The 27,463-nt window shown below is 40.1% G+C and overlaps 1 protein-coding gene across 3 annotated transcripts; it reads left to right on the top strand.

Annotated features, from left to right (window-relative positions):
- Positions 1-387: 387 nt before the first annotated feature.
- si:dkey-21p1.3 (collagen alpha-2(I) chain) lies at positions 388-27,463 on the top strand. Of its 3 annotated transcripts, none has more exons than XM_061780540.1 (58): positions 388-435; positions 1,306-1,359; positions 1,453-1,560; positions 1,698-1,743; positions 1,902-1,955; positions 2,034-2,078; positions 2,828-2,881; positions 2,954-2,998; positions 3,184-3,237; positions 3,315-3,359; positions 3,458-3,511; positions 3,637-3,681; positions 3,759-3,812; positions 3,901-3,945; positions 4,085-4,138; positions 4,242-4,349; positions 4,418-4,471; positions 4,544-4,597; positions 5,668-5,712; positions 5,814-5,867; positions 6,756-6,800; positions 6,908-6,961; positions 7,065-7,118; positions 7,214-7,267; positions 7,374-7,427; positions 7,516-7,569; positions 8,043-8,087; positions 8,242-8,286; positions 8,518-8,625; positions 8,960-9,013; positions 9,109-9,162; positions 9,342-9,395; positions 9,489-9,596; positions 10,705-10,758; positions 10,822-10,929; positions 13,886-13,936; positions 15,225-15,278; positions 15,376-15,429; positions 15,547-15,600; positions 15,708-15,815; positions 15,906-15,959; positions 16,299-16,352; positions 16,452-16,505; positions 16,587-16,640; positions 16,718-16,771; positions 20,566-20,619; positions 20,708-20,761; positions 20,850-20,903; positions 20,984-21,037; positions 21,106-21,159; positions 21,936-21,953; positions 22,689-22,751; positions 22,945-23,094; positions 23,926-24,070; positions 24,165-24,271; positions 25,195-25,278; positions 25,429-25,557; positions 25,637-27,463. In XM_061780540.1, exons 3-58 carry the CDS (start codon positions 1,502-1,504, stop codon positions 25,787-25,789), a joined length of 3,624 nt encoding a protein of 1,207 aa, XP_061636524.1. In that variant the 5' UTR covers positions 388-435; positions 1,306-1,359; positions 1,453-1,501; the 3' UTR covers positions 25,790-27,463. The 3 variants fall into 3 exon arrangements, with proteins under 3 accessions (XP_061636524.1, XP_061636522.1, XP_061636523.1); XM_061780538.1 differs by having other exon boundaries at positions 25,360-25,557; XM_061780539.1 differs by lacking the exon at positions 388-435 and adding an exon at positions 593-677 and having other exon boundaries at positions 25,360-25,557.

The raw sequence follows: 27,463 nt of genomic DNA, 5'->3' as shown, positions 1-27,463 counted from the left end.
CCGCTGTTCGCAGGGGATAGGAACCGCGCTGGACCGCATATAGCAAAAAGCTGCAGATAATTGACACACGTGTATATATATATATATATATATATATATATATATATATATATATATATATATATATATATATATATTTTTTTTTGTAATTATTATTATTTTTTTTTTTAATCCAAAATTCCTGAGTAAGCGTTTTTGGGATTGGTTCTGCCAACAAAAAAGGAAAAAAACAAAATGAAAAAGAAAACAAATTTGATTTTCTTTTTTAAATTATTTTTAAATTGGCAAATCGGTGAATGTGCGGGTCCTGAACCGCAAGTTTATGGGTGTCCACTGGATGTGTTTATCTTGATTCTGTAAGTTTATTTTTTTTAACATCAGAAGCTAAAAGGACCTCCGGGACCTCCTGGACCTCATGGAAATGTAGGACCAATTGTAAGTAGCCATTTAAGATCTTTTATTTGAAAATACAGTGGTGCTTTGACTTCTGAGTTTAATTGCTTCCGTGACCAGGCTCGTAACTCAAAACATCTCAAATCATCTTTCCCCACTGAAATGAATAGAAATGCCATTAATGTGTTAAAGCCCTTGTGCTCCTTCTGGTGTGTGCTTCTTGGCCACCAGGAGGCAATAGACTCCACCATAGAGACACGAAGAATAGTTTTAAAACTGATTCAGTAAGTAAAATAGTATTTTTTGTCGGTTTTCACAGAAAATAAAGAATATATGACTGTGAGTATTGTTGTATTGTGTATCTGCACAAGTTGTTGCACAGTTTGTGTTCAAATATCTGTTGCTGAAAGTTTTATAACTACCGCAACATCGATGCTAGTTTTGTTCGCCCATCAGTGGTGTTTTCCATTCTGTGTAAGCATGAAGCTAGCAGAGGCAAAGTTGTGTTATTTTAAAGAGAAAACGTGTAATTATCTTAGTTTTATGTTTACTATGAGCGTAGACTCCAACTGGAAGTGGCAATAAACAGCCAGAATTTTTGCCAACAATTCAAAGCAAAAAAATTGGATGAGCGAGGGCTCGTATCTTGAAAAACTCTTTAGTCAAGGCACTACTCTGTGTTTATTCTTATCTAAATCAACAATCATCTTAATCAAAATATCACCAACTTCCCAATATATGTGAGGCAATTCTGTGCCTCCAGCTTTGTGAAAAACAGTTTATGTAGAAATCTTTCTGTTCCCCAAAGGCTTACTACTCAGATGAGTTTGGTGTGGAAGAATTTTCAGATCCCTGAATAATCATATCACAGCCATACAAAACATGAAGAGTGTATCTATTTTTGTCTCTAAGGGGGTGCCTGGAATTCTAGGGAAGCAAGGTCGGAAAGGAGTTCAAGGAAAAATCGTAGGTAGTTCTTCACTTTAGATGAAATAATAATTTAGATCAAAATTTGATTAAATTCACAATCTGTGTCACATTATGTGTTTTGTACCTCAGGGTGTCCCCGGGCCACAAGGTATACCGGGGCCACAGGGCCGACCTGGCAATGATGGGACTCCAGGGAAGAATTCAGAACCAGGACCAAGAGGCTTGCCTGGAGAACAGGTACAGTACTTCATCTGATTCATCAAATGAGATTATTGTTGTGAAAATAGGTAATTCTGTATTATCTTACAGGTTATTTCCTTTGTAAAGTTGACTATGGGAATTTTGTTTGAAACATTTTGTGCTTGGCTCTTTAGGGTCCCCAAGGCTACAATGGAGATAAAGGCAGCAAAGGGGAGCCGGGTGAGTGGGTAAGAATGTCTTGAACTTCCAGTGTTCAAAGAGGCCTTACAATAAACCTCCTGATTAACCTAAGAACTGTTACTTCTTTAAAGATGCAAAGAGCATAATTCATGTATTTGATTATTAGCTTGTTAATGTTCTGCTTTCTTTGCCTTCAGGGCTATGAGGGGGAGCCTGGACCACAAGGCAATAGAGGTGGAAAAGGAGACAAGGTTGAAGAGAACATCCAGCACATGCTTGCATGCATTGCAGCGATTCGGTCAATGTAGTTTTTCATTTGTTGTAACTAGGGGAATAAAGGTGTCAGAGGCATCGTTGGAGTTCCTGGTTACTTGGTAAGATAAGTAAAAACTTTGCTACTGAAACGTGAGTGAACAGTTAAATGCTTAAAGGACATATTGTGTTTTCCTTCACACTTCAAAGAAATTCCCAGGTGTACTGTGGCATGCTTTTGTCAAAATACTTCAAGAATTATAGCACGCTTTGCACACCATGGTTTTTGTCTAGCTGAAATTAGCCTGTTTGGGAGATTATCTGGACTAGGGCCCAGAGTGTATCAGAAAAGCTGGTCATAAAGTCCATAAAGACAAAGACATTTTCCCATGTATGAATGAGGTTGAATGTTTGGTGGGTGTGGTTGGATGTTTGGTGGTGGTCGGAGGGGCCGTAGGCGCAGCATGGCAGCCATGATTCTGTCAGACTGCCCCAGGCCGCTGTGGCTACACAAGTTGCTTACCACCACTAGGGTGTGACTGTGGAATGAATGAATAATGTGTGCAATTGTAAAGTGCTTTGAGTGCCTTGAAAAGCGTTAATGATTTAAGTGGAATGCATTATTATTATTAAACAACTATTTTCACTCGTAGAGATAGAAGACAATGCACTACACTGGACACATCACCAAAGACTTTTTCAAAATAAGCAGATCACAAAAGATTTGATTGATTGTTTGATTTCACACGTGATGGGTGGTCAGACACTCCACACTTTTATATAAGCAAGTAAAAGTCAAATTTACCAGAATATATTTTCTCACATTCATGGCCTTTCAATCACTGCTTAAGATATGACATTTCTTTTGAAGGGAGTAGCAGGAGCCAGGGGTCCTCCAGGTTGCCCCGGAACATCAGGACCACGGGTCAGTGCTGCTAGATAACTGGAACTTATTAAAAATCAACTTTTTATTTGATGTGCTGTTGAATGTTTCCAGGGACCAACAGGTGCGATAGGCTTTTGCGGATCACCAGGGCCACACGTACGTATGTAACAGCATAGTACTAAAGTAAAGTTCTTCTTCGGGATTTAAAATGTGTTAAATCCAACAAAATCTATTCCAGGAGGATGTTCAACCTTTAATTCGGTCATAATTCATTTGTCATTTTTTTCAAGTTCAGGATCCACTTTATGTGTTAATAACTATGAGCTAATGTGAATTCTCAGGGCAAAATGGGCCCAAGAGGAGGAAAAGGCGTCCCAGGAGTAAAGGGACCTCCAGTAAGTTAACCAGAATTTTCAATATTAGACATAATCATAAATTATTGATAAGATATTTATGAGTTGACTGTTGTCAGGGTCAACAAGGTGAAATTGGTCTCAGAGGAGCAGTTGGACCACAGGTGACAAACACTAATGAATATTGTATTAACAGGTTATTCATAAATAATGACGAAAGACAAGCCATCATACTCACAATAGCTCAATGTTTTCTCTTTAGGGAGAACCTGGTCCCGCCGGAACAGTTGGATTTCCGGGCATACGTGGTCCTCAGGTAAAAGAATATGTAATGTAATATTTGTTTGTAATATTGCTAGATTGAAATATAATGAATCCATGGCAGACCTGTTTTTTTTCAGTGTTGCCTTAGTATTTTTCTGTACATTATTTTTTTCCCAGGGAAACCCAGGACCTGTTGGACCCCCAGGTACAAAGGGAGACCCTGTGAGTATAGCAACGGGGGGGGATGACATTTGATTTGCAGCCACCATAGAGCAATTGAGTTACTGTGCCTTCATCAGGATGATCCAGGGGATGAAGGAGACATAGGAGAACCTGGACCTATTGGTCTTTATGTAAGACAATAAGACAGATACATAAACATTCATTCATTAATTTTGAATCACTTCAAACTCAATGTGGTTTTCACATCATTTATTCCAGGGAGCCAATGGGAATCCAGGATTGCCTGGACCCTCAGGTGATCCCGTAAGATTATTTAAAGCAATTTTACTTTTTGACTAAGGTGTTTAGTCAAATCATTTTCATGTTCACTTACACTGTTTGGCTTTTTTTTCTGAAAGAACTGCTCTTTTGTGTTTGTGTGTGTGTGGTGGGCATTACACAGGGGGCTAAAGCCTTGCGCGGTGCAAGAGGTGATCTAGGATTTAAGGGAGACATGGTAGGTTCTTTCAGCTCAACTGGATTTCTGTTTTACTCTTCCCACAGTTGTTCCTTAATTCCTGCTCGATAAAGGTTCGACACCTTGTTCTGCTTTTGTTCAGGGGCCCCCAGGGCCTCCTGGTAAACCAGGATACAAGGGACGTCGGGGGCCAATGGGACTCGTGGGACTTGGAGGGCCAACAGGACCAACAGGACATTGTGGACCCAGCGTGGGTATAAATTGACAGATGTAAGCATGCATGTTTGAGTTAATAAATCAGGAAAGCTTTACCTCCAGGGAATGGATGGTGTCATGGGAGAGGAAGGCAAGCAAGGCAAAGATGGGCCAAAGGTAGTTGAATAACTCATGAATGCATGGACATGTTTGGCGTGACTTTAACTAAACGAATGTGTGTCTTTGTAGGGAGATCGAGGGCGTACAGGCATTCAGGGAACTCCTGGACCGCGAGGCAACAAGGTTGGACAATTAACGAGTCAACTGAAATATTGATCATGTTGATAGAAAAAAAACAAAAAAACAAAAAAAAAAATATATATATATATATATATATATATTGCTAGTTTCATATTTATTTCATATTCCCACAGAGGGAATAAAATTAAACAATGTATGACTAATGGATTTTAGCTATTTGTAATTTAGGTGTAACATCAGATTCAGTTGCTGTAGAACAGCAGGGCCTTGAGATGCAAATTACCCGTTTTTCCTTGCTAACCCTTGCCGTCGCTTTGCAGATTTTTTGCTTTGACTTGAGAGCAAAAATTTTAGATATGAATGCTGCATGGTGGCAGTGAACTAAACTCGACTCATTTCACAACAAGCAGCAATTTGGCAGATGACAATTCTTCAAAAAAGAGACTTCAAACTTTTTATTGCCACTCCCATTTGAGGTTTACTGTCAAACTAAACATAAAACAAAGAGAATTAAGCATTGTGTATTTAAAACAACACATGAGTTTGCTTTAGAGAAGTCAGTTAAGCTTAATGCTAACAAACAAAGCAAAACGCCATTAGATGGCCTAATGAATAGCATCGGTGTTGTGGTGTTATAACTCTTTAAGCAATGGAACACAAACGGTTTAAACACAAATGGTGGAGCATCTCATGTAGACAGATAATATAACAATCTTTATCCTCTGCAAAGAACAACACATATTAGTCCAGTTTACTGAGGAGTTTTGACCGACTCAATGTATATCTGTATGTCTGTATTTTACTACATCCAGGTGGCTGATGGAAGGAGCAGCATTATATCCATTGAATTGAAGCAAAAATGTGTGTGTGTGGGGTGGTGGGGGACTGCTTAATTCTTTACATTCTATTGAATTATGCCATTACTGTATAAAACAGTATTAGTCATTATAATTTTTTAAATAATATGCAAATGATCTGCACTAAACAACGGTTTGTTGATCCATCGCTTCTTATTTTTTGCATTTTGATAATTTCTGGCCCAAAAAAGCATGATATGAACCAGTATATCATAAACATGGTATAATACTGTAAGTCATGTTGTTTCAAAAAAGGGTCGAGAGGGTCGCTCAGGATTTTCAGGAATGCCTGGCCCATTTGTGAGTACAACAAACTTCAGGACATTATTTTTCTTGATGCAGTTCTTTATTGTCAAATATAAATTGCTATCAGTTGTTTTGGTTTTATATTCTTCTTGCAGGGACAGATGGGAAAATCTGGAGAGCCAGGGCCCGAAGGAGAACCTGGTATTAAGGTTCCTACGTGTCTAAATTTCTTATTCCGACTTCTTCTGACTGCATCTAAAACATATTTTTCTACAATACAATGGTATTAAACCAAACATAAAAACATGCATGTTAGGTTTGAGACCCTAAATTGTCCATAGGTGTACTACAAATAAATTTGGAAAAGAAATAGCACACTTTAAATATAAAAATACCTCACATAGCGGATGTGTCGTCGTGGATTTGATTAAGTCAATTTGATATCATAATTCAATACCATTGCCACAACATTGTAACACTGGTCAACAACAAATTTATTGTCTTAGATTTTTTTTAGCTGATTTTGGACAATTTTGATGCGCTAAATCCGAATATCACATTGGTTTTGGTCAATAAGGTCAACCTTTTGAACTATGGCCATGTTTTTTGTTTGCATGTACAGGTATTTTCGCTTTAGAGGTTCAAATAAGGCGGCATGGTGGGCGACTGGTTAGCACATCTGCCTCACAGTTCTGAGGACCAGGGTTTAATCCCCGGCCCCGCCTGTGTGGAGTTTGCATGTTCTCCCCGTGCGTGGGTTGTCTCCGGGCACTCCGGTTTCCTACCACATCCCAAAAACATGCATGGTAGGTTAATTGAAGTCTCTAAATTGCCCCTTGGTGTGAATGTGAGTGCGAATGGTTGTTTGTTTATGTGCCCTGCGATTGGCTGGCAACCAGTTCAGGGTGTACCCCGCCTCCTTCCTGAAGATAGCTGGGATAGGCTCCAGCACTCCCGAGACCCTTGTGAGGATAAGCGGCTCAGAAAATGGATGGATGGATTATTGCTTTTGTAAATAGAAAATGAATGTTGGATGTGTTTTTTTGTTTGTTTTTCTTTTTTGTTTTTTATAATGCATATGTAACCTTTTTATACAGGGGAACCCAGGAGTCCCAGCCACAAGTGGGCCAAAAGGCCTAAAGGTAATGTTGTCGACTATTGACAGATTTTTTATTTTTTTTTAAATTAGAATTATGTCTTCTAATTGAGTGTAGTAGTGACTTTGTCCTTTGTTTGTTACCTGTTTTAGGGTTTACGAGGTTATTCAGGTGTCAGAGGACAACATGGAATTGATGGAGCCATGGTAAGACCAATCAAATGCACATTATTTTCCATTGAGATTCTTCTTATAATAACTGATTATAAAACACATTATAGCAACAATCTGAATATATTATTTCCATTAGGGACCTGTTGGTGCAAATGGAATAATTGGAGACACTGGACCTACAGGTCCAAAAGTGAGTTTTTTCTACTAAAATATACACAAGTGTACTAAACAGTGTAATAAACCTTCACAGGTACAGTTTTAATAGTGTTACTCCACATTTGACAGGGATTTTCGGGAAAGACAGGAGCAAGTGGCCTCCAGGGACATGTAGGGAAGAATGTGAGTGTAAAACAGTAAGCACACAGTATACAATAAAATAATTATTAATTATAAATAAAACAAAATTAAAGTCCTGTCTATGTAAGCATGTGACGCTTATTTCTAGGGAGAACCTGGCAGTACCGGAATGAATGGAACACCTGGGAAACTTGGAAAGAAAGTGAGAAACTACACCACACAACCTCTTGGGATGTTATTTTACAAATCGGGGGAGAAAATTTTATATACTATCCAAAATATTGTTCTAGGGGACAAAAGGAAAAGAAGGCCCTAAGGGACTAGTAGGAAAAGAAGGAGACAAGGTAATTAACTTTAAGGTGAAGCTTTACTTCATTTAGATTTTTTTTGGTGTATCATGTATGCATTTACATTACAAGTGTTATTTTAAGGCAGCATGGTGACCAACTGGTTAGCACATCTGCCTCACAGTTCTGAGAACCTAGGTTCAAATCCGGCCTCGTCTGTGTAGAGTTTGCATGTTCTCCCCGTGCCTGAGTGGGTTTTCTCCGGGTACTCAAGCTTCCTCCCAAAAACATGCATGGTAGGTTAATTGAAGACTCTAAATTGCCCGTAGGTGTGAATCTGAGTGCGAATTGTGGTTTGTTTATATCTGCCCTGCGATTGGCTGGTGACCAATTCAGGGTGTACCCTGGCTCTCGTCCAGAGTCAGCTGTGATAGGCTCCAGCATGTCCGCGACCCTAGTGAGGATAAGCGGTTAAGAGAATGGACAGATGGATGGATGTTATTTGAATGCCTTTTTTCTTTGTTGGGAAGGGCAAGAGGGGTGAAAAAGCTCCAAGAGGGAAACCAGGCCCCCCAGTAAGCATTTCTACACTTTTACTTTCAAATGTACTGTATTACCAGTGTGTACTTCTACGTTGTTGTTTTTTTGAAAAATACTTTCCAATGGCTTGATGTATGCCATTGAGTGTTTGCTGTTTCTTCATTAACATAACATCCCAATATTCTTCAGGGCAAGATGGGCATGGCTGGACCCCGTGGACACATCGGACCTCCAGTATGATAATTACAATGATTCATTAATCACATATACTGTCTCATTGCATTTTATTATCCACAATGCATTAATGAAAGAATTACAAATGACTTTTTGAGATACCATACGTCTCAAGTGATGAGCCTTGAACAAATACAGTTTTTCCACTTCGACAGTATGTAAATGAACATATGCTCTGTAAAACAAAATAATACATGAAATATATCCCTTGGGGCTTTCCTCTCTTTGTAGGCTACACAGGGTAACATTGGACCATGGGGTGAGGTTGGACCACGAGGTCTTCCAGGTGAACAGGGGCCACAAGGAGCAGTTGGCCCCAATGGCATTATAGGTTACCCTGTAAGTCTGTTTTTATACCTGTTACATTATAATTAAACCGAACATTGTGAAAACTGGGGATACATTGCATTTTGAATGTTTAAAATGTTTTTATTTAATCCAATAGCTCACTGCACTATAGTGTTATTTTTTTTAAATGTGTACTGTATATTAAATAGTAGCCTCTCTACATTTACAAATCACAATAAACTTCAGAGAAAAACAAACTCATTGAAACGTTCTAATGCAAAACAAATGCTAAGAAAAAATGGAAAACAAAAAGGTTCAATAGTATAAGTATTTCATTTAAAACAAAAGTACCATATAGCAAAGAACTATATTCTTTCATGTTAAGGGTAAAGATGGACCTGAAGGATCAATTGGCCCACCTGGAGTCAAAGGTGGCAAGGTGAACTTTTACTGTTTACAGATTATTACAGTAAATACATACTGTTTATTTGGGTTTAATTTTGTTCTCATTATATTTATATTATATTTCTTTAGGGAACTAAAGGGGCTGTGGGAGAGGAGGGTGCTGCAGGTCTCGATGGTGAGGAGGTAGATAGATTAAGACTGTGTTGTTTTCAATAGTGCCAATAAATTACGCTTTCTCCCACCTAAATGCAAGATTACTAACAAATATTTAGTTTAAATTCATAAACCTTACCTGACAGTAGGTTTGGGTGTCCTGTACCTTTGTTGAACAAAGTTGTCTTCAATCTGAACCCTTCTCCAAGGGTCCCCCTGGATGTAGAGGGGCTGAGGGACCACCAGGACAAAACGGCACATCAGTGAGTTCATATATTGTAAATACTGTAAATACTGTATGTGTAGATTAATCTAATACGCACACACACAAAAGATGTTGATTACATTTATTTTAGGGTGATAAAGGAAGCAAAGGCCCCTCTGGTCAGAGAGGCCCAAAGGGAGCTGCAGGTGACCACGGTGTTCGAGGTCCCCAAGGAGGAAAGGGCCCTCCAGGGAAACAGGTTTTTAAAACACACCTTGTGCTAATGTGAAAATTAAGTACCGTATTTTCACGACCATAGGGCGCACCGTATTAAAAGGCGCAGTCTCAGTTACGGGGTCTATTTCTGTATTTAACACATACATAAGGTGCACCGTATGATTGGGCGCAGGCATGGTAAAACATACGCTAGCTTAAAACATACGGTAGCATGCATGCACCCTAAAACAATGTTTTTAAAAAGGCAGCGGGAGCAAAACTGAGTTCGGTTGTACTTTATTGAAGTATTTAACAATGTACTCACGCTATTTTTGGATCGATCCTCATCCATAAATCCATCAAAGTACTCATCTTCTGTAAATGAACAGCCGGGCAAGTTCTCCAACAAACATGCTGGGTTCCCTCTCGTCATTGTCAAGAGTCAGTCTCGTTCAGCAATGATGCCGGGGGGCTGTTCAGCAATGATGCCGGCTTTCGCGAAAGCTCGGACAACAGTCAAAGCAGATACCTGAGCCCAAGCATTCACAATCCATTCACATATGGTGGCGTAACTCGTAACTGCCAAGGAACTATGTTGAAGTGAATCGAGGACCTTCGTGCAGTCTTATCCAGGCATCTTGTGGGAGCAGAAGGCAATTATAAACCTTTTTGGAGGGTGTCAATTAATCAAGGTTTTTCACTATTCACTTCAAGGCTCAGTCCCTTTCAGTGAGGGAACACTGTACTGTAAGCATACCATATTTAATATGTGAATATTAACAAAAAGCAGCATTTCCCTTGTAATGGCAATTTTATGAATCATAAAGACTACAAATTACTCATTTATTATAACAACTAAATACACAGAATAGTAAATATTGAGCGGGTGCAGCAACCTACAGTACAGTAGATCAGCAGAATTGCTTTTTTTTCTTGATTATTTTACATTTGCGCGGCCGTTTTTTGCTAAGCGAAATGAATACGGCTCAATCATAATAGCCCATAGGCCAATTAAAATATGTTAAAACATCAAACTGTATTAGAAAAAAGATCAGCAGGACCAACTGCTGTGTCGGGGGCAATACCCCACGTGCCACTAATGAAGTGTTGCCACTGGTTCTGTCTGCTCTTTTATGTCTCCCATCTCATAGGGACATACTGGTATACAGGGGGACAGAGGCAAGCAGGGATTTCCTGGACTCAAGGTTAGTGGAGTCTTTGGATGTTTGGTTGAGTCTATGATGTTTGTAATGAGAGTGTTTTTCCAGGGTCTGCCAGGCCAAAGGGGTCTCCAGGGTATATTTGGACAGTTTGGACCAGGGGGAGACACTGGAAAACCTGGAAGCAAAGGCCAGAAGGGTCTTCAGGGACACACAGTTAGTGTCTTGTTATTAGTGTCTTGTTTTTATTGGCATATTAATAGTGTTATAATAATCCTTCCAGCCATTTTCTATGGCGCTTGTCCTTATTAGGGTTGCCGGTGAGATGGAGCCTACCCAAGCTGACTTTGGGTGTTAGGCGGGGTGCACGCTGGATTGGTCACCGACCATTTGCAGGGCAATTATAGACCTACCATTCAGAGAACCACTCACATTCACACCTACGGACAATTTAGAGTCTTTAATGAAACTAACATGCATGTTTTTTGGAATGTGAGAGTAAGTTGGACAACCCGGAGAAAACCCATGGCAGCACTTGAACGTTCAAACTTCTTAAGATTCGAACCCAAGTTAACTGTGAAGCAGACATGCTACTACCCACTACCCCATAATGCTTCCTAACTTAATTATATGTAAGGTTAAAATAAAGAGTCTTTGCCAAAGATCTCAGCCACTCATAAGCAAAAATCCACAGTAGATTTTCCTCTGCTTTCACTAGAGTTAGAGATTCAACATTAATTTTAAAGAAAGGTTCAGTGGGGGAAAAAAATACATTTTAGCTCAAATAATGTCCTGAAACCCCACACACAACCTAAGAAACAGGCCAAGACAATTCCCGTTTCGAGCCAGTAAAAGCATCAGATTTAATCATTCAAACTGGATAAAAACGACGGCACGGTGGCGGACTGGTTAGTGCGTCTGCCTCACAGTTCTGAGGAGCGGGGTTCAATCCCCCGCCTGTGTGGAATTTGCATGTTCTCCCCGTGCCGGCGTGGGTTTTCTACAGGCACTCCGTTTTCCTCCCACATCCCAAAAACATGCATGGTAGGTTAATTGACGACTCTAGATTGCTCATAGGTGTGAATGTGAGTGCAAATGGTTGTTTGTTTGTATGTGCCCTCCGATTGGCTGGCGACCAGTTCAGGGTGTACCCCGCCTCCTACCCGATGATAGCCGGGATAGGCTCCAGCACGCCTGCAACCCTTGTGAGGAGAAACCTCAAACATGTATGAATGGAATAAAATTGCATTCAATGACAATATAGTGGTTTACCTACCTCACTTCTGTGCAGGCATTGTGGGTTCTATTCCCACTCGGTGTAAATAAATGGTTGACTGTTGCTAGATGTGCTCTGCAATTGACTGGTGACCAGTCCAAGATGTAGTCTGTCTTTCACCATAATTCAGCTCCCTTCAACCCTGAACTAGATAAGCAGTGTAGAAAATGGATGGCTGGACAATGAATACCCATTTCCCATAGTTGTCATTCACAAATGTCTAGTTCAAACGAAAGAATGTTTTGAGTGAATACTGAATGAAATAAATTTATGAACAGATTCCTCCCTTTCGCAGTTCAGTTGAGCTCAGCCGCAACCATGTACACTGACAAACGGTGACACTCGCGGGGCGGCGAGAGTGGCTGAGTGGCGAGGCGTCAGGCTTTGTGGGCTCTGTAGTCTCGCTGCGCAATGGTCTGTCAAAGTATATCTTTATGTGAAATCGGTCCCTTGCGCAAAAAAGATTGGGGACCGCTGCCCTAGAGAACTGCGCCAAATCAGCTGATCATGCGGTCAGGGTGGGCAAATAATTTTTCAAAGGGGCCAGTTGAACCAAAGTCATTTTCATGTTTTGTTTCTAAATACATGAAATATGTTTGAAGTGCTGAAAAAATGTCCAAAGACCGGGAAAAATTTAGTACTGAATTGTTGAGTTATAGCTTAAAACTCTTTTTCACCATCTCAACAAAAACAGGGTGGCACTGACGTCACCAGGGAACAGCATCAAGCAACATCAGTCGGCCCTCCCCCACCATATACAGTAACTAGTTTTGTCTATGGCTATTCACCAGAAATGCAAGTTACTTAGTAATAATAGGTTGGCCTATTTCTAGCACCATCAGTTAGCCATCAAGCTATGCCTACAATACGAAAAATGCATCTTCCTTGAAGTGTTATTTGGGCTCGTAGCTCTGTTGTGGTGACCCACACGCAGCTGACGAAGTGAACCGACGGAGAGTTGGACGACTCCACTACAAAGGGGCCTGCTACTCCTGGCTAGGCTAGTATGTATTAGCCGCTAGTGGGCTCATGCACAGGCGGCGGATTGGCAGACCAACCACTAACTCATACTAGCCGTTCTGAGTTAGGACCGCCAAATTGTTACCAGGCAGATCCCTCTCTTCCCTCCACCGAGCAGGATATGAGAATGTTGCCAAGATGAGGACGACAGTTGGCGATGGTGCTATACGTGTTTTTGAAAAAATACTTCCTAAAATAGTTGGAAAAATCGCTTAATTACATAGACAATATCTCAAAGTTGGTAACACTGAAGACCAGTCTTTGCTCTTGTTCGGTTGCACTTCCGACACGTGTACATAAAAAAAAAGCAGCACATATTTTACATTTTGTTTTTACTTCATAGAGGGTGTGAGGGCTGGTCAGAGACTGGACAGGCCGAATGTGGCCCATGGGCCGTACTTTTGCCCAGGCATGCTGTAATGTCATAAATGGGCAAATGATAACAGATTCTGATTTTCAATGTCAGCCTAGCAGCAGACAGCAGAGAATAAAAGGTTCATAACAGGCTAAAAGCAGGTGCATCAAACATGTACAGTATCCCTCACTAACTTTTTAAGTGATGATATTGGGATAAATGAGTCAAGTTTTATTATTTGTTGTACAGTGTTCCAGTCATTTGGGGCAGAAAATTTTAAATTAAGTGTGGACTTTGGGAACAAACCGGTTAATTAAACTACTGGAACTGAGTTCATATGAAAAAAATTTTTACTTTGTCAAAATAATTACACTTGGCAAAATTGTGTATTCATCACATAAAACAGCCATTACACACGTTCTTGCCACATTTTCAAAGTATATTATGGCTAAACATCACATTTTTAGAAGTACTTTACTGAGCTTTGCGTACGACTTCAGCTTAACATTCTCTCATTTCAGGGATCTCCCGGTCGCATCGGACCCCCAGGCCTTATCGGACCCGCAGCACCAGTAAGGCTTAGATAAGTTTCAATGTCTCACTCATGACATTTTCCAGTGTAACGTATTGAGGGTATCAACTGAACCAATTGACTGCCTTTTAGCTTCTTTTTTTTTTAATTTTCATCATGGTCTGTGTTGAACTATTGTAAACTGTCCTCCACACACTGTGGTTTCTCTACTTCAGCTATACAGTACAAACACACAATGGAAGCATTTTGTTTTCTTTAAGGCAGATTAGCATCTAATGTGTTGTCATAGATTATCTATTAAGTATTCATACTGCTGGAATTGCTTTTCCTGTGAGAAAGTTAAGGACCCATATTTCCTGAGATACTGCACCTAGGTTTGTTTCTTTGCTTAACTACACTGAGTACCAGGTTCTTATGAGGGGCATTTACTGTAATTGAAATGTCTCAATTTAAAAAAAATACTTTTTTTAAATCAGTAATTGCTGATTAATCAAAATATATTGTACAATCATGTGTTATTATTATTATTGTTATATACAAGCATCACTGATGGTGTAGCGTTACATTCACCTGACTTCGGTGCAGGCAGCGTGGGTTCAGTTCCCACTCAGTGACGGTGTGAATGGTTATCGGTGTATATATGCGACTGACTGGCGACCAGTTCAGGGTTTAGTCTGCCTTTCGCCCGGAGTCAGCTGGGACAGGCTCCAGCACTTCGTGACCCTGAACAGGATAAGCGCTACTGAGAATGGATGGCTATTATAGATAAATACAGGGATTTGCAAAGTAGTTGTACAGTTGCAAGAGTTTTACAGAGTTCTTTATTATTTATATTCTTTATAATTATTTTAGGGCAGCATGGAGACCGACTGGTTAGCACATCTGTCTCACAGTTCCGAGGACCCGGGTTTAAATCCAGCCTCGCCTGTGTGGAGTTTGCATTTTCTCACTGTGCCTGCGTGGGTTTTGTCCACAATTACCCGACAACACCCCAATGGATTTTTTATTTTGGGGTGGTGTCAAAGAAAAAGTGTGTCAAAAAAATCATGTACTATTGATGACTTACACATTCATAAGATAATCATGCCAAGAAATAGATAAAAATAAAGTCATCTGTGTCAAAGGGTGCTTGAGTGAAATTAGACAACAGGATCATGTAAATGCTAAAGGCTAACAATTGATTGCAAGACAGCATGAGAGTGCTCTTAATTTTTATTTGTGACTTAATAAAGCTATCATTTTTTTCTTCATAATAAAAATCTTATTTCTGTTTGTGCACCCTTCTATAGACTATTATTTTTATATGTTATTGTTGTTGTTTTTTTTAGGGTTTTTCAGGCAAGAGGGGACCTGATGGCAAAGCTGGAAATACCGGACCAAAGGTGAAATACAGAATTAGTTTCAAAATAGTAGAGACTGAGGCATTCAGTTTATCTGTTTTATGACGCCATCTGTTTTGAATGTCTTCATGCTGATCAGGGCATTAGTGGAAAGAAGGGCGAACTCGGTCCTCCAGGCGTTATAGGAGACATGGTGAGGTTTCATTATATGATGCACATCACTCTGGACAAGCATATTCATTGATTATGTACTTAGCATGACCACAGTGACGCACATGTTCTTTTGTAAACAACCTTGTGAATTACCCAGGGGATAAAGTGTGGAAAGGGAGCAAAAGGAGAGCCTGGAACTCAAGGCACGAGGGTGAGATATTTGAAGATTCCCATTTGTATTTCAGTTGTTCACTTAATCAATCCCTAACTATAAATTGAGAATTATACTATTAATTCAAAGAAACAACTGTTTTTCAGGGCAAAAAGGGAAGGATAGGCTTTATTGGCCCTCCTGGTTTTAAAGGTCAGCCTGGACCTGCTGGTCCCCCTGGTCCTCCTGGAAATAGAGGAATTCACGGGGCAACAGTAAGAAAATTACAGTATTAATGTTATAGTGTATTTAACTGAATTGTTCAAATATGGTGTGCCAAAATGTAGATTTTGTCGTTTATAAAGGGATTGTCAGGTCGCCCAGGTAATAAGGGGAACAAAGGCCTGCCGGGAAAAACTGTGAGTTTGACAGCCTCTACTAATCAAGACACTTTATAGTATAAAATAATCACGAAATATAAAAATCAGTGGTGTCCTAATTAATTTTTCTACATTATTATATCATCGATACCAGGCCATCTAAAATGTAATCTTGTAAATGTAGAACCATAACTCACTCATGTGCTAATAGCAGTCAAAGCAGTAAGTACTACTGCTTTTTAGGAATACATTTTGAAATGATCTGTCATGAGTTCTAACTTGAAATTCTGGAAATATTTAATGAAAATGAAAGCGGGATTAAATTGCCCACGTTTCTGACGTATTAGAAAGAGTCATCCAATGAGGTGTCTTTACTAGGGAGTTGTCGGCCCACCCGGGAACTCAGGACCTGTGGGGAGACGTGGAATACCTGCAAGTATCCCCATTGAGGCATTACAGTAAATACGATACATACATTATGAACAAATCAAATAAAGTGATCTGCACTGCTTGTGACCGTCTTATCTTCAGGGTTTGGATGGTTTGGACGGTTTACATGGGGTTCAGGGTAATGAAGGCTATCCGGTAAGGAAAATATGTCATACTGTTAAATGTAATGTCCAATAATTTTCCTAAAACTGAATCCATCTTCTCCTCAAACCAAAGGGAAATACTGGCCACACAGGAGCACCTGGCCTAGCGGGCAGGCCTGGTAAACAGGTAAAATACAGTAGACAGCATGATTACTTTTGACTTCTTTTTTGTGACTAATATAAATTGCATTTGTATGTCATAAGGGAACACCTGGACCACCTGGCCTTAGAGGCAACACTGGAACACAAGGCATTAAGGTAATCACAGTAGCCCGCGACATTTACTCTGTTACATTTGTTTAAGTAACTCGGGAAAAATTGTACTTGTCAAAGAAGTTTTAATACCACATACTTTTTACATTTACTTGAGTACTTTTGTTAAGAAACACTACGCTGACTCGGTTACATTTAGCTACATTCCGCTCACTGCTTTTTTGCTCATATGAGTCTTTTTCACCAATCCAACGTTACCACTAGCGACATTAGGCAGGCATTAGGCATCCAAACCTCTTAATCTCTGTAGAAATCAATTCATTGAATACATTACTTTTATTATCATTAATATTATGTTTTTTGAATCCACGTACTGGCCGGCACGCCGCTATTGGGGGGGGGGGGGGGGGGGGGGGTCACCCGTGGTTATCACCAGCTCATCCTGTATTTAATCAGGTTGTCTTTTGCCACACCGGCCAAGTGACAATGCTCCAGTCATGCACGGATCACTCTCTCCATGCGTGCGAGACCATCATTGCGCCTCACTTAAAGGGAATGAATGAATTAAGCCGCTTTAATTGGTGGCGAATAAAGACTGCTGTGTTTACACCTACGAGCACAGGCAGCCCCTTTTGTTAAACACTGTACACCAACTACACGCATTTGTGAGGTTCCGACCAGAGGTGGGTAGAGTAGCCAAATACTGTACTCACGTAAGAGTACTGTTACTTTCCAAAAATATGACTCAAGTAAAAGTAAAAAGTACTTAAAAATAAAAAATAATTACTTGAGTTTGAGTAAGAAAGTACTGAGTGAAAAAACTACTCAAGTACTGAGTAAGTCGTGAGTACTTTGGATCTATTTTTTTAAAACAGCATGAATGTAAAATAAATCAATAAAATATGAATGTATAAATTCAGATATTGCTGAACAATATCACTTAATCTAAAACATAATAAATACAATCTTTATTTAAAAAAAATCTTTGTTAAATAAAAAATTAGAGAATCCAAGAAATGGTCTTATAAAAGATTGTTTCCACTTTTTAAACAGCACAAAACTGTAGGCTCATCAGGGAGATTAGAAAAACAGGAACAACGCTGCAGTGGATATAAAAAGTATACACACCCCTTTCCAAATGCCAGGTTTTTGTGTTGGAAAAGAATTTTGGCCAAGATAAATCATTTTAAAACTTTTTCCACCATTAATGTGACCGAGAAGTTGTACAACTCAACGGATTTATTTGTGCATCTCTTTGAGCGGAGAGATGAAAATAAACAACTGAAATAAACGTGCATGCGATTGACTTGGACTTGACGTTTAACTTGCTGCCTTCTTGGCCAGGTCACCACTGCAAAAGAGATGTTCGGTTTTAACTGGTCGTTTACCTGGTTAAATAAAATGAATAAAAATAAATCTAGTTACACAAGAATGGACTAACTCATATAATTGGCATGTGGCTGTGTTCAGAAGTAACACATCACATTCAAACTCATGTTCAATGGGAGTCCACACACACCTGCCATCGTTTTCATTTTTTTGTGCCCCAAACCAACAACACATGCATCGGGCCTTACAGAAACATTATATGCTTTAACCACTAAAATGACTGAGTGAAGAAACTATTAGCTGACCAGACTTATTGATAAAGTGTGTGCGCGTGTGTGTGTGTGTTTGTGTGTGTGCGCGCGTGTGAGAGAGAGAGAGAAAGGGTGAGAGAGAGAGAGAACAAGATGCATGTTTTACAGGTACTTGTGACCATAAAATAGTGCTAATGTTGCCATATGCACTGCCAAAAAATCTGCAATTTACCGCAAGGTGTTTACTCCAGTTAGAAGTGGACTGAAATATCCAAGTTTGGGCAGTGACAAAACTACGTTAAAGCTGTTGTTTTTCGTAGTCTGTAATGTGAAAACGAGTTGCGCGTGGCTGTCACGACTTAATTTGATTGGCCCAATAGAAAACTTTGTGTGAGGTCGTGTGACTTTTCTGTGTCGTTTGATTGTTGAACTTAAACAAACATCACTGTGGTAATCACGGTGGATTGGAGCAACGGCGCCCGATGCGAAAGTCGCAAACGAAAGTCTAAAAATAGATTTCGCACACAATTATTGATAAATTAAAGTCGCGAGCGGCATGTAGATTATTGTAACGAAGTAAAAGGAGCCTTCCTTCTTAACATAAATACTCTAGTATAAGTAAAAAGCATGCTTCATTAAAATTACTCTGAGTACAATTTACCAACAATGTTACTTGAGTAGGCGGCACGGTGGACGACTGGTTAGAGCGTCAGCCTCACAGTTCTGAGGACCCGGGTTCAATCCCTGGCCCCGCCTGTGTGGAGTTTGCATGTTCTCCCCGTACCTGCGTGGGTTTTCTCCGGGCACTCCAGTTTCCTCCCACATCCCAAAAACATGCATTAATTGGAGACTCTAAATTGCCCGTAGGCATGACTGTGAGTGCGAATGGTTGTTTGTTTCTATGTGCCCTGCGATTGGCTGGCAACCAGTTCAGGGTGTACCCCGCCTCCTGCCCGATGACAGCTGGGATAGGCTCCAGCACGCCCGCGACCCTAGTGAGGAGAAGCGGCTCAGAAAATGGATGGATGGATGGATGTTACTTGAGTAAATGTAACAGAGTAAATGTAGCGTGTTCCTACCCACCTCTGGTTACGACAACCCAGTGTAACATGCCTCCTCGGGCGTTATGACACGTGCCGCATTTACACTAGTCAAGAAAATAGAGCCCAAAGTCTTTGGGGCCCCACACATGAAGTAAAGTTTTCAAAGTGAAAAATTTACATGAAGCATGGCAGAAACAATGGCAGCAACAACTGTGACTCGCAGTCAGAAGAGGCACAACACCCCTGCCCTCACAGTTAATCTATGCTAATTTACAGACTACGAAAAAGAACAGCAATGTCAGGCACTATCATCTGTGTCTCAGTTAATTCAAGTCCTTTTCTTGTGGCTGAATTTGCCTTTATGTTATTTTATAAAGATTTAATTTATTATTTTTTTACTCAAAAAAATAGTGTTGGACGATATTTGACGGTGCACACATTTGACATTCAAGCTCCGATTAAAAAAGAAGAAGTTACTCACTACTTCAGTAGTTTTTACATTGAGTACGTTATTTACTTTCTCTTCCTCAAATAATTTTTGGGAGAACTACTTTTTACTTTTACTTGAGTCCTATTATTCTAAAGAAACAGTGCTCTTACTTGAGTACAATTCTTGGCTACTCTTCCTACTTCTGATTACAATCAACAGAGGAGTTTCCAGGTGAAAGAAATGAAGTACAACATAAATTAGTTTCATTCAATGTCAGGAATCACACAGGTCACGATTCTTTATTCATTATAAACTTTATACATAAAACTTATTTAAAAAATTATATATTTGGCAGACCACTTAGGGCAACAAAATAGTTTTGTCACTTCATATGCACAGCCACTTGCTTGTTGCTAGGCAGAGTTCATAGTAATCAGGGCATCGTGGTGATTGAATAGTTAGCGCGTCCATCTCACAGTTCCAAGGTTCTGGGTTCAGATCTCGGCTCCAGCCTTCTTGTGTGGAATTTGCATGTTCTCGTCTTTCTTGCATGCGTTTACGTGGGCACACCGACTTCCTCCCACAATCCAAAAACATACATATTATCTTAATTGAAGACAAAAATGATTCAACATTTTCAATCTGACCAGTCCAGTGTGTAAACGTGGCTTACCTAAAGTCATCTGGAGTCCAGCTCACCTGCAACGCTGATGAGGACAGCCGCTATAGAAAATGATTGGATGTATACCCTCATCATGTATTGTACTGTCTAATTCACACATCTAGGGCGAAACTGGACCAGCAGGAGAGACAGGACCTCCTGCACCAATTGGGCCGAAGGTATAGGAGTTATTTATAAACTGTAATGGTTACGGCAATATTACCATAGCATAATACATGGTCTGTACAACCACTGGTTTTGATCCAGGGTATCCCTGGACTGGCAGGAGAGAAGGGTGACACAGGAGCAAGAAGTCCCAAGGTAGACTTATCAAGCGATGCTGTGACACGTATGTTAACAAAAAGAGAAATTTTTGAGGCATTTTAATCCATTTTATGTTAACGTACAGGGTCTCCCGGGTGAAAGAGGGTTACGGGGGCCAGTTGGTCCAGCAGGGATAAAGGTACAACTACTTTTAAGAAAAATCATAACCCTTTAGATTGAATAGAGTAATGATGTTGACATGATCTGTGATTATTTTAGGGGGGTTCTGGTCGGCAAGGTGCCAATGGCGTAACAGGGCAGAAAGGAAAGCAGGTAAGTTTTCATTCAATTTCACATTGTTTTTTCTATGAAGTGACTTATGAGCTGGTTGATTTTCACAGGGGTTTACAGGTCCTCGTGGTCCACCTGGACAAAAAGGGCCCCCTGGACACTCTGTAGGTTTAATTTGAAAGGACTTCTCGGTACCACTTTACAAGAAGGGTATTATTGAATATAGTCTAGTAGATAGAATAGATTATAATAGAATAAACATAAACAACAAGACGAATGATCAAAAACTGCCAGTAAACATCATCATAATGCAGGGGAAAAAAATCTCATGGGCACAATAAAAATAATGGAAATCAGCAATAAGAAAAACTGAAAATACAGTACATACAAATTAGTAAATAACTGCCAAAGCAGTCTGAAATATTCAGGGAGTGAGATTAAAAAATAGGATGGTAAAAGCACTCTAACATACAATAAACAAATCAATGACTAAAAAAAAGGTTTTTAATAAATCAATTAATTGCAAATCATTAATAAACAGTGTTTTCTAACTATTTGGCAAATTCATGCCACTGCTATGAACAATATACTGTTTATGTTAAATTTCAGACCCTGCCTTCATAAGCAAAGCAAAGCAAATTTATTTATATATAGCGCATTTCATACACAATGTGCTTTACATGATTAAAAGCATTTAAAACAAAGATAAAAATAAAAGTACAATTAAAACAGTGTACAGTGCAGTAAATATCATTTAAAAGTAACTAACTAATAACAGTCAAATGGGCACCTTTTTTTAAGTGTAAAACAAATACCACAGCCAGTTCATAACCTGAGTACGACCCTTTAATCAGGGTACCTTATTTTAAAGTGGTAACTTTTTCTTTTGGAAATAGTAAATTGAAATATTTGTATTTATTCCTATTCTGTCTTTCCACAGGGCGTGCTTGGAAAGAAGGTGAAGGATTGCTAAGTTTTTGACCTGTGTCTAAAAAACTTCATTCCAAAATGGTGGCTATAGTTTTTAGTTTTAACGCGAGGCGAGTGTGGTGAAGGACCCAAGTGCAAAACACTGAACCACCGGAAAAGTTGTAAAGGATTTTTATTTAATGAACTGCGAAAGGTCAATTCAAAGCTAGGATACAGGGCAGTTCACTTCACGTTGAAGAGGGTCAGGCTTTGAAGCTGTGGAAGTTGTCTTGGGCCAAAGTGACGCAATATTCCGGAATCCACAGATAGCAAGTCAGAAAATGCTCACACCTTGTTTACCTTGAAACAGAGATCCCAACAGCTACGGGGACAGGAATAGGGAAACGTGACAAGGCAGAACTCTCACTGGGTCGTGTTGTAGCGTCTTGAATGTACGATTGTCGGACACACTGACCCTGTCTAGTAGAACGTGATTGCCTAACAGATTGTCTGTCATGGCAGACTGACAGGAAGAAAATGGCACACCGTGATCATTTTAAGGATGTAGGCAAAACTATATTTTGTTAAATAACTTTGTTTGGCTAAAGTAACACACCATTGGACTAAAATTTTAATAAATCGTGACAGTGTCCTAAAATGTTGGCGGCTGCTGCATTTTGCCCTCTTTTGAGTTGATCTAGTCTAACTGAATTTATTATTTTGTGTAACTGTCTCTGTAGTTATGCCCATGCATATTGATTAATCATCTTTTGGCCCTTTCCAGGGAATGAAAGGTATCCAAGGCACCAGCGGAACTAAGGGAGTTAAGGGCAAGCAAGGACCCCTAGTAAGGCATTAAAATAGAGTGTGTGTTTGTGCGTGTGTGTGCGTGTGTGTGTGTGTGTGTGTGCGTGTGTGTGTGTGTGTGTGTGTGTGTGTGTGTGCGTGCGTGTGTGTGTGTGTGTGCATGCGTGTGTGTATGTGGAGCTGTGAAGGGTACTCTTCAATTTTCTGTTTTTTTACTGTCATTTCTTCCAAAGGGAAAAGCAGGTTTACCAGGCAAAAGAAGACCCAATTCAAAATCTGAGAATAAACAAGGATTAGGAGCCTTAGCAAAATCCAGCAAAGAATATAAATCTGACGCCAGACACAAATCAACACTTATAAAGATACGGGAAGGACAGCAAAAAGTAGGTATAAGCTTTAGCCTGTATGCTTTATTTGATGATGATTAGTATTATTATAATGCTTCACTGCATTAGCGTTGTGTGGGATGCCAGCAACCAGGGTGAGTCCTCTGCTAACTCGTGGCGCTCCCGCCTCAGACACCAGTTGAGTCTTTTTTACCTTTTTGGGGTCACTGTACTTCTTACTCATGTTTTGCAATGCTGAATCAATGGCATCACATGTCAACTTGTATATTCATGTTCACATAATCCACGTTCACAATACAGTAATGCTCACTGACCATATGACCGTGACCAAGACAGACTGGGACTCAGCAAAGCAGTAGGGGAGGAACTCATCTGATTTCATTCATTTATCTTCCGTTCCGCTGGAGCCTATCCCAGCTATCTTTGGGCGAGAGACGGGGTACACCCTGAACTGGTTGCCAGCCAATCGCAGGACACATAGAAACATACAAACATTTGCACTCACATTCACACCTACGGGCAATTTAGAGTCTTTAATTAAGCCACCCTGCATGTTTGGGAGATGTGGGAGGAAACCGGAGTACCCGGAGAAAACCCACGCAGGCACGGGGAGACCATGCAAACTCCACACAGGTGAGGCTGGGATTTGAACCCCGGTCCTCAGAAATGTGAGGCGGATGTGCTAACCAGTCGTCCACCGTTCCGCCTCATTATTAGACTTTTTTAAATTATGTATATCTACTACTACTGCTACTATTTTTTTTCCTCTTTAAACCCACCCCAAAATTTTGCACCTGGATCTACTGCACTGCTGCCTGACTGAATGTTTGGTCTTCTGACTAGACTAAATAATGGGTTCCTATGTAGGAGCAAGGTCCAGTGAGGACTAATGTGAAACTGTATCTAGAAGATGAAGCCGATGATGAATCTTTCAGCTGGCCCAAAGGCACAAAAGAGGACCCCGGCACCTCTTGTTATGAGCTGGGTCTCATACACCCACATTTCAATAATGGTGAGGGCCCTGGCAGGCTTTTGATCATATTGCATGGCTCCTCATTGGATTGTCTGTGAGTGATGGACCAACTCTCAAGTCAATTATCTTTCAGGTTACTTTTACATGGACCCCAACCAAGGTTGTCCCTATGATGCTTTGAGAGTGTTTTGTAACTTCACAGCAGGGGGTAGCACCTGCATTGACCCGCTGCAGTCCCAGGTACGATTTTCATCCAACCATCCATTTTCCGTACCGCTTATCCTCACTAGGGTCGCGGGTGTGCTGGCGCCTATCTCAGCTGACTCTGGGCGAGAGGCGGGGTACACCCTGAACTGGTCACCAGCCAATCACAGGTAGGATTTTCAATGTATCACTAACAACTGGAAATAGCATCTCTCACAATGCAGGGTTATTCTTCTGACCTGAGGATCGTTGTCATCGTGGAACTATGACTGTTGTTGATACAACTGTTGCAGTGCCCATTGTTCTTTCGTTCCTCCCCCGGCTGCTCAACCCCTCTGTCACTCTATTCTGTCTCTCCATCTCAAACCAATCAGCCAAGGCAGACGGTCGCCCCAAAGACCCTGAGTTCTTTTCGAGATTTCTTTCTTAAGTGGGAGTTTTTCCTTGCATCTGTTGCCAAAAGTGCTTGCTGGAATGTATGAGGAGTGTGGTTCTTGACCTGCTCAATGTGTAAAGTGCCTTGGGATAACCTCTGTTGTGAATTGGTGTTATATGAATAAAATTAACTTAACTGTGACTGTGGTCCAATGTCCAAGGTCCATGAAGGGATGTTTGGATGAGTTTGGTTTGAACGAACTTGAGTGCCCTGACCTCAACCCCATCAAACACCTTTGGAATGAACTAGAACAGATATTGTGTGATTGTCAGACTCTCTATCCAGTCCATCATTTGTGAAAGACATTCCCACAGATGCATTCCAATATATTGTAGAAAGCCTTAGAAAGTCAAAAGATGAGTGAAAGTTGCTCTAGAGGAGAAAAATTACATATTTTCTTTCATTGTCACATCATGTAATTGTAGTGCACGCACCACTGTGGCAAAATGGCTAGGTAATGTAAAAAGATAAATAAAAATGCTGCATGCTAAAAATGTGTATTAATATATGTTTTCCTGTGTAGATAACATTCAGCTGGGATTTAGAAACCCACCAATCAAGAACATCATCAATCCACTGGTTTAGCCAGCAACATGGTGGCAACAAGGTAAAGCTGACATTTGCGGACTGATTAAGGAACTTGAGCATCTATCCCAAAGCTAATATGAATATGTTCAATGCACCATAGTTTGGTTACCTTGGAGTTGATGTCGTCCAGCTGAGGTTTCTACGTTTACACAGTCACACATCTTTCCAGCGTATGACACTTAGATGGACATCCAACCACTCTGCGATGGATGGCAAAAGCAACTTCGTCCACTTACTGGGAGACTCCAGCAAAGATATCCATTCACACCATACCACAGTGTCCACACAAGGACGTGAGGTATTTATTATTTCCTGACAGCTCTCACGATAACATACTGTATTCATGTTTCATACTCTCTAATCGTATCGGCTTGCAGGTGGAGATAGTTGTGAAGGTTTGGGGCAGCACGGAGCTACATCGAGGTGATATGGAGTTACTTCCTATCAGAGATCTGGGGATAGCGATGGCATCGCATTGGGGGCAAATCCCCGAGATCACTTCCAATGTGGGGCCCCTCTGCTTCTTGTGACGAACAGGTGTTTGAATGTATGCTGTATGCATCCACAGTGCCGTGAAAAGGTATTGGCCCCCTTTCTCAAATTCTTAAATTCTTTTCATAGTTTCCCCACTTTAATGTTCCATCAAACAAATATCACGCAAGTGAAATTAAAATACTGTTTTAAATGGTAATTTCATTTATAAAGGGGAAAAAAAATATTCAATGTTACAGGGCCCTGTGTGAAAAAGTAATTATCCCCCTTGTTTAAATCATGAATTAATCGTGGCTCATCAAACTTTTTGGTTAATTTTCACTAATCACACCCAAGCCTGATTACCTCCAGATCTGTTCAATCAAGAAATCAGTTAAACAGAATCTGTCCCGACAAAATCAAGTTGGACAAAAGATCTAACAAAGCTGCAACAAAATGACACGGTCCAAAGAAATTCCAGAACAGTCGAGAAATAAAATGATTGATATCTATCAGTCTGGAAGTTGCTAAAAAAAAAAAGCCATTTATAAAGCTTTAGGATTCCATCAAACCATAGAGAAAGCCATTATCCTCACATGGAGAAAACATGGAACAGTGGTGAATCTTCCCAAGAGTGCCCAGCCTACAAATAATTACCCCAAGAGAACAGCAATGACTCATCCAGGAGGCCACAACGGAACTCAGGACAACCTCTAAAGAACTGCAGGCCTCCCTTGCCTCAGTTAAGGTCAGTGTTCATGACACAACAATAAGAGACTGGGCAAAAATGGCATCCATGGCAGAGTTCCAAGGCGAAAACCAGTGATGACTAAAAAGAACATAAAGGGTTGTTTTACTTTTGGGGGAAAAAAAACAACAACAAAAAACATCCGAATAATTTACTTTTGGGAGAATATTATATGGACTGACGAGATGCAAGTTGAGCTTTTTGGAAGGTATGTGTCTCGTTACATCTGGCATAAATGTAGCACAGCATTTCAGAAAAAGAACATCATACCAAAAGTCAACCATGGTGCTGGTAATGTGATGGTCTTGGACTGCTTTGCTCCTTCAAGACCTGGACAACTTGCTGTGATTGATTGAACCATGAATTCTGCTCTTTAACAGAAAATCCTGAAGGAGAATGTTCAGCCATCAGTTTGTGACCTCAAGCTGAAGCGCACTGGGGTTTTGCAGCAAGATAACAATCCACAACACACCAGCAAGTCAACTTCTGAACGGTTTCAAAAAAACAAAAGGGTTTTGGAGTGGCCTAGTCAAAGTCCACACTTGAATCCAATTGAAATAGAGTGGCATGACCTTAAAAAGGCAGTTGATGCTCAAAAACCCTCAATTTTATATATTATATTTGTCTGATATTTACATTTGTTTGATGATCTTAAACATGAATGTGGGGAAACTATGCAAAAATATAAGAATTTGAGAAGGGGGCCAATATTTTTTCACGCCACTGTATGTGTTTAATAAATCCCTGTAAATAATTCAATAGAAGGGATCTATGGAGTTTCGACAATGTACATTAGCGCTGCACTCTTATTTTGTACATATTTATTGAATTAACACTGTGAAAGGTGGCTATGTTAGAAGTTTGACAAACTGTTCACAGAGCATTGGATGTTCAGTTAGTTTGTTTCTGTGTACATATTTTTATATGGAATATCACAATTAAATAATTACTTGAAACACTAATAAATTCAAGTCACAAAGATTTA

Source organism: Phyllopteryx taeniolatus, chromosome 7, assembly GCF_024500385.1.
Source record: "Phyllopteryx taeniolatus isolate TA_2022b chromosome 7, UOR_Ptae_1.2, whole genome shotgun sequence".
NCBI classification, from domain to species: Eukaryota; Metazoa; Chordata; class Actinopteri; order Syngnathiformes; family Syngnathidae; genus Phyllopteryx; species Phyllopteryx taeniolatus.
The sequence above is the reverse complement of the archived record's forward strand: the minus strand, read 5'-3'. Positions and strand labels throughout refer to the sequence as shown.

Excerpts from the sequence above, each read along its gene's own strand:
- si:dkey-21p1.3 (XM_061780538.1), top strand. The coding sequence starts at position 1,502 with ATGATGGGACTCCAGGGAAGAATTCAGAACCAGGACCAAGAGGCTTGC. Across the intron at positions 3,813-3,900 it reads CTGGACCTATTGGTCTTTAT|GGAGCCAATGGGAATCCAGG; the intron begins GTAAGACAATAA and ends CATTTATTCCAG. Across the intron at positions 3,946-4,084 it reads CTGGACCCTCAGGTGATCCC|GGGGCTAAAGCCTTGCGCGG; the intron begins GTAAGATTATTT and ends GGCATTACACAG.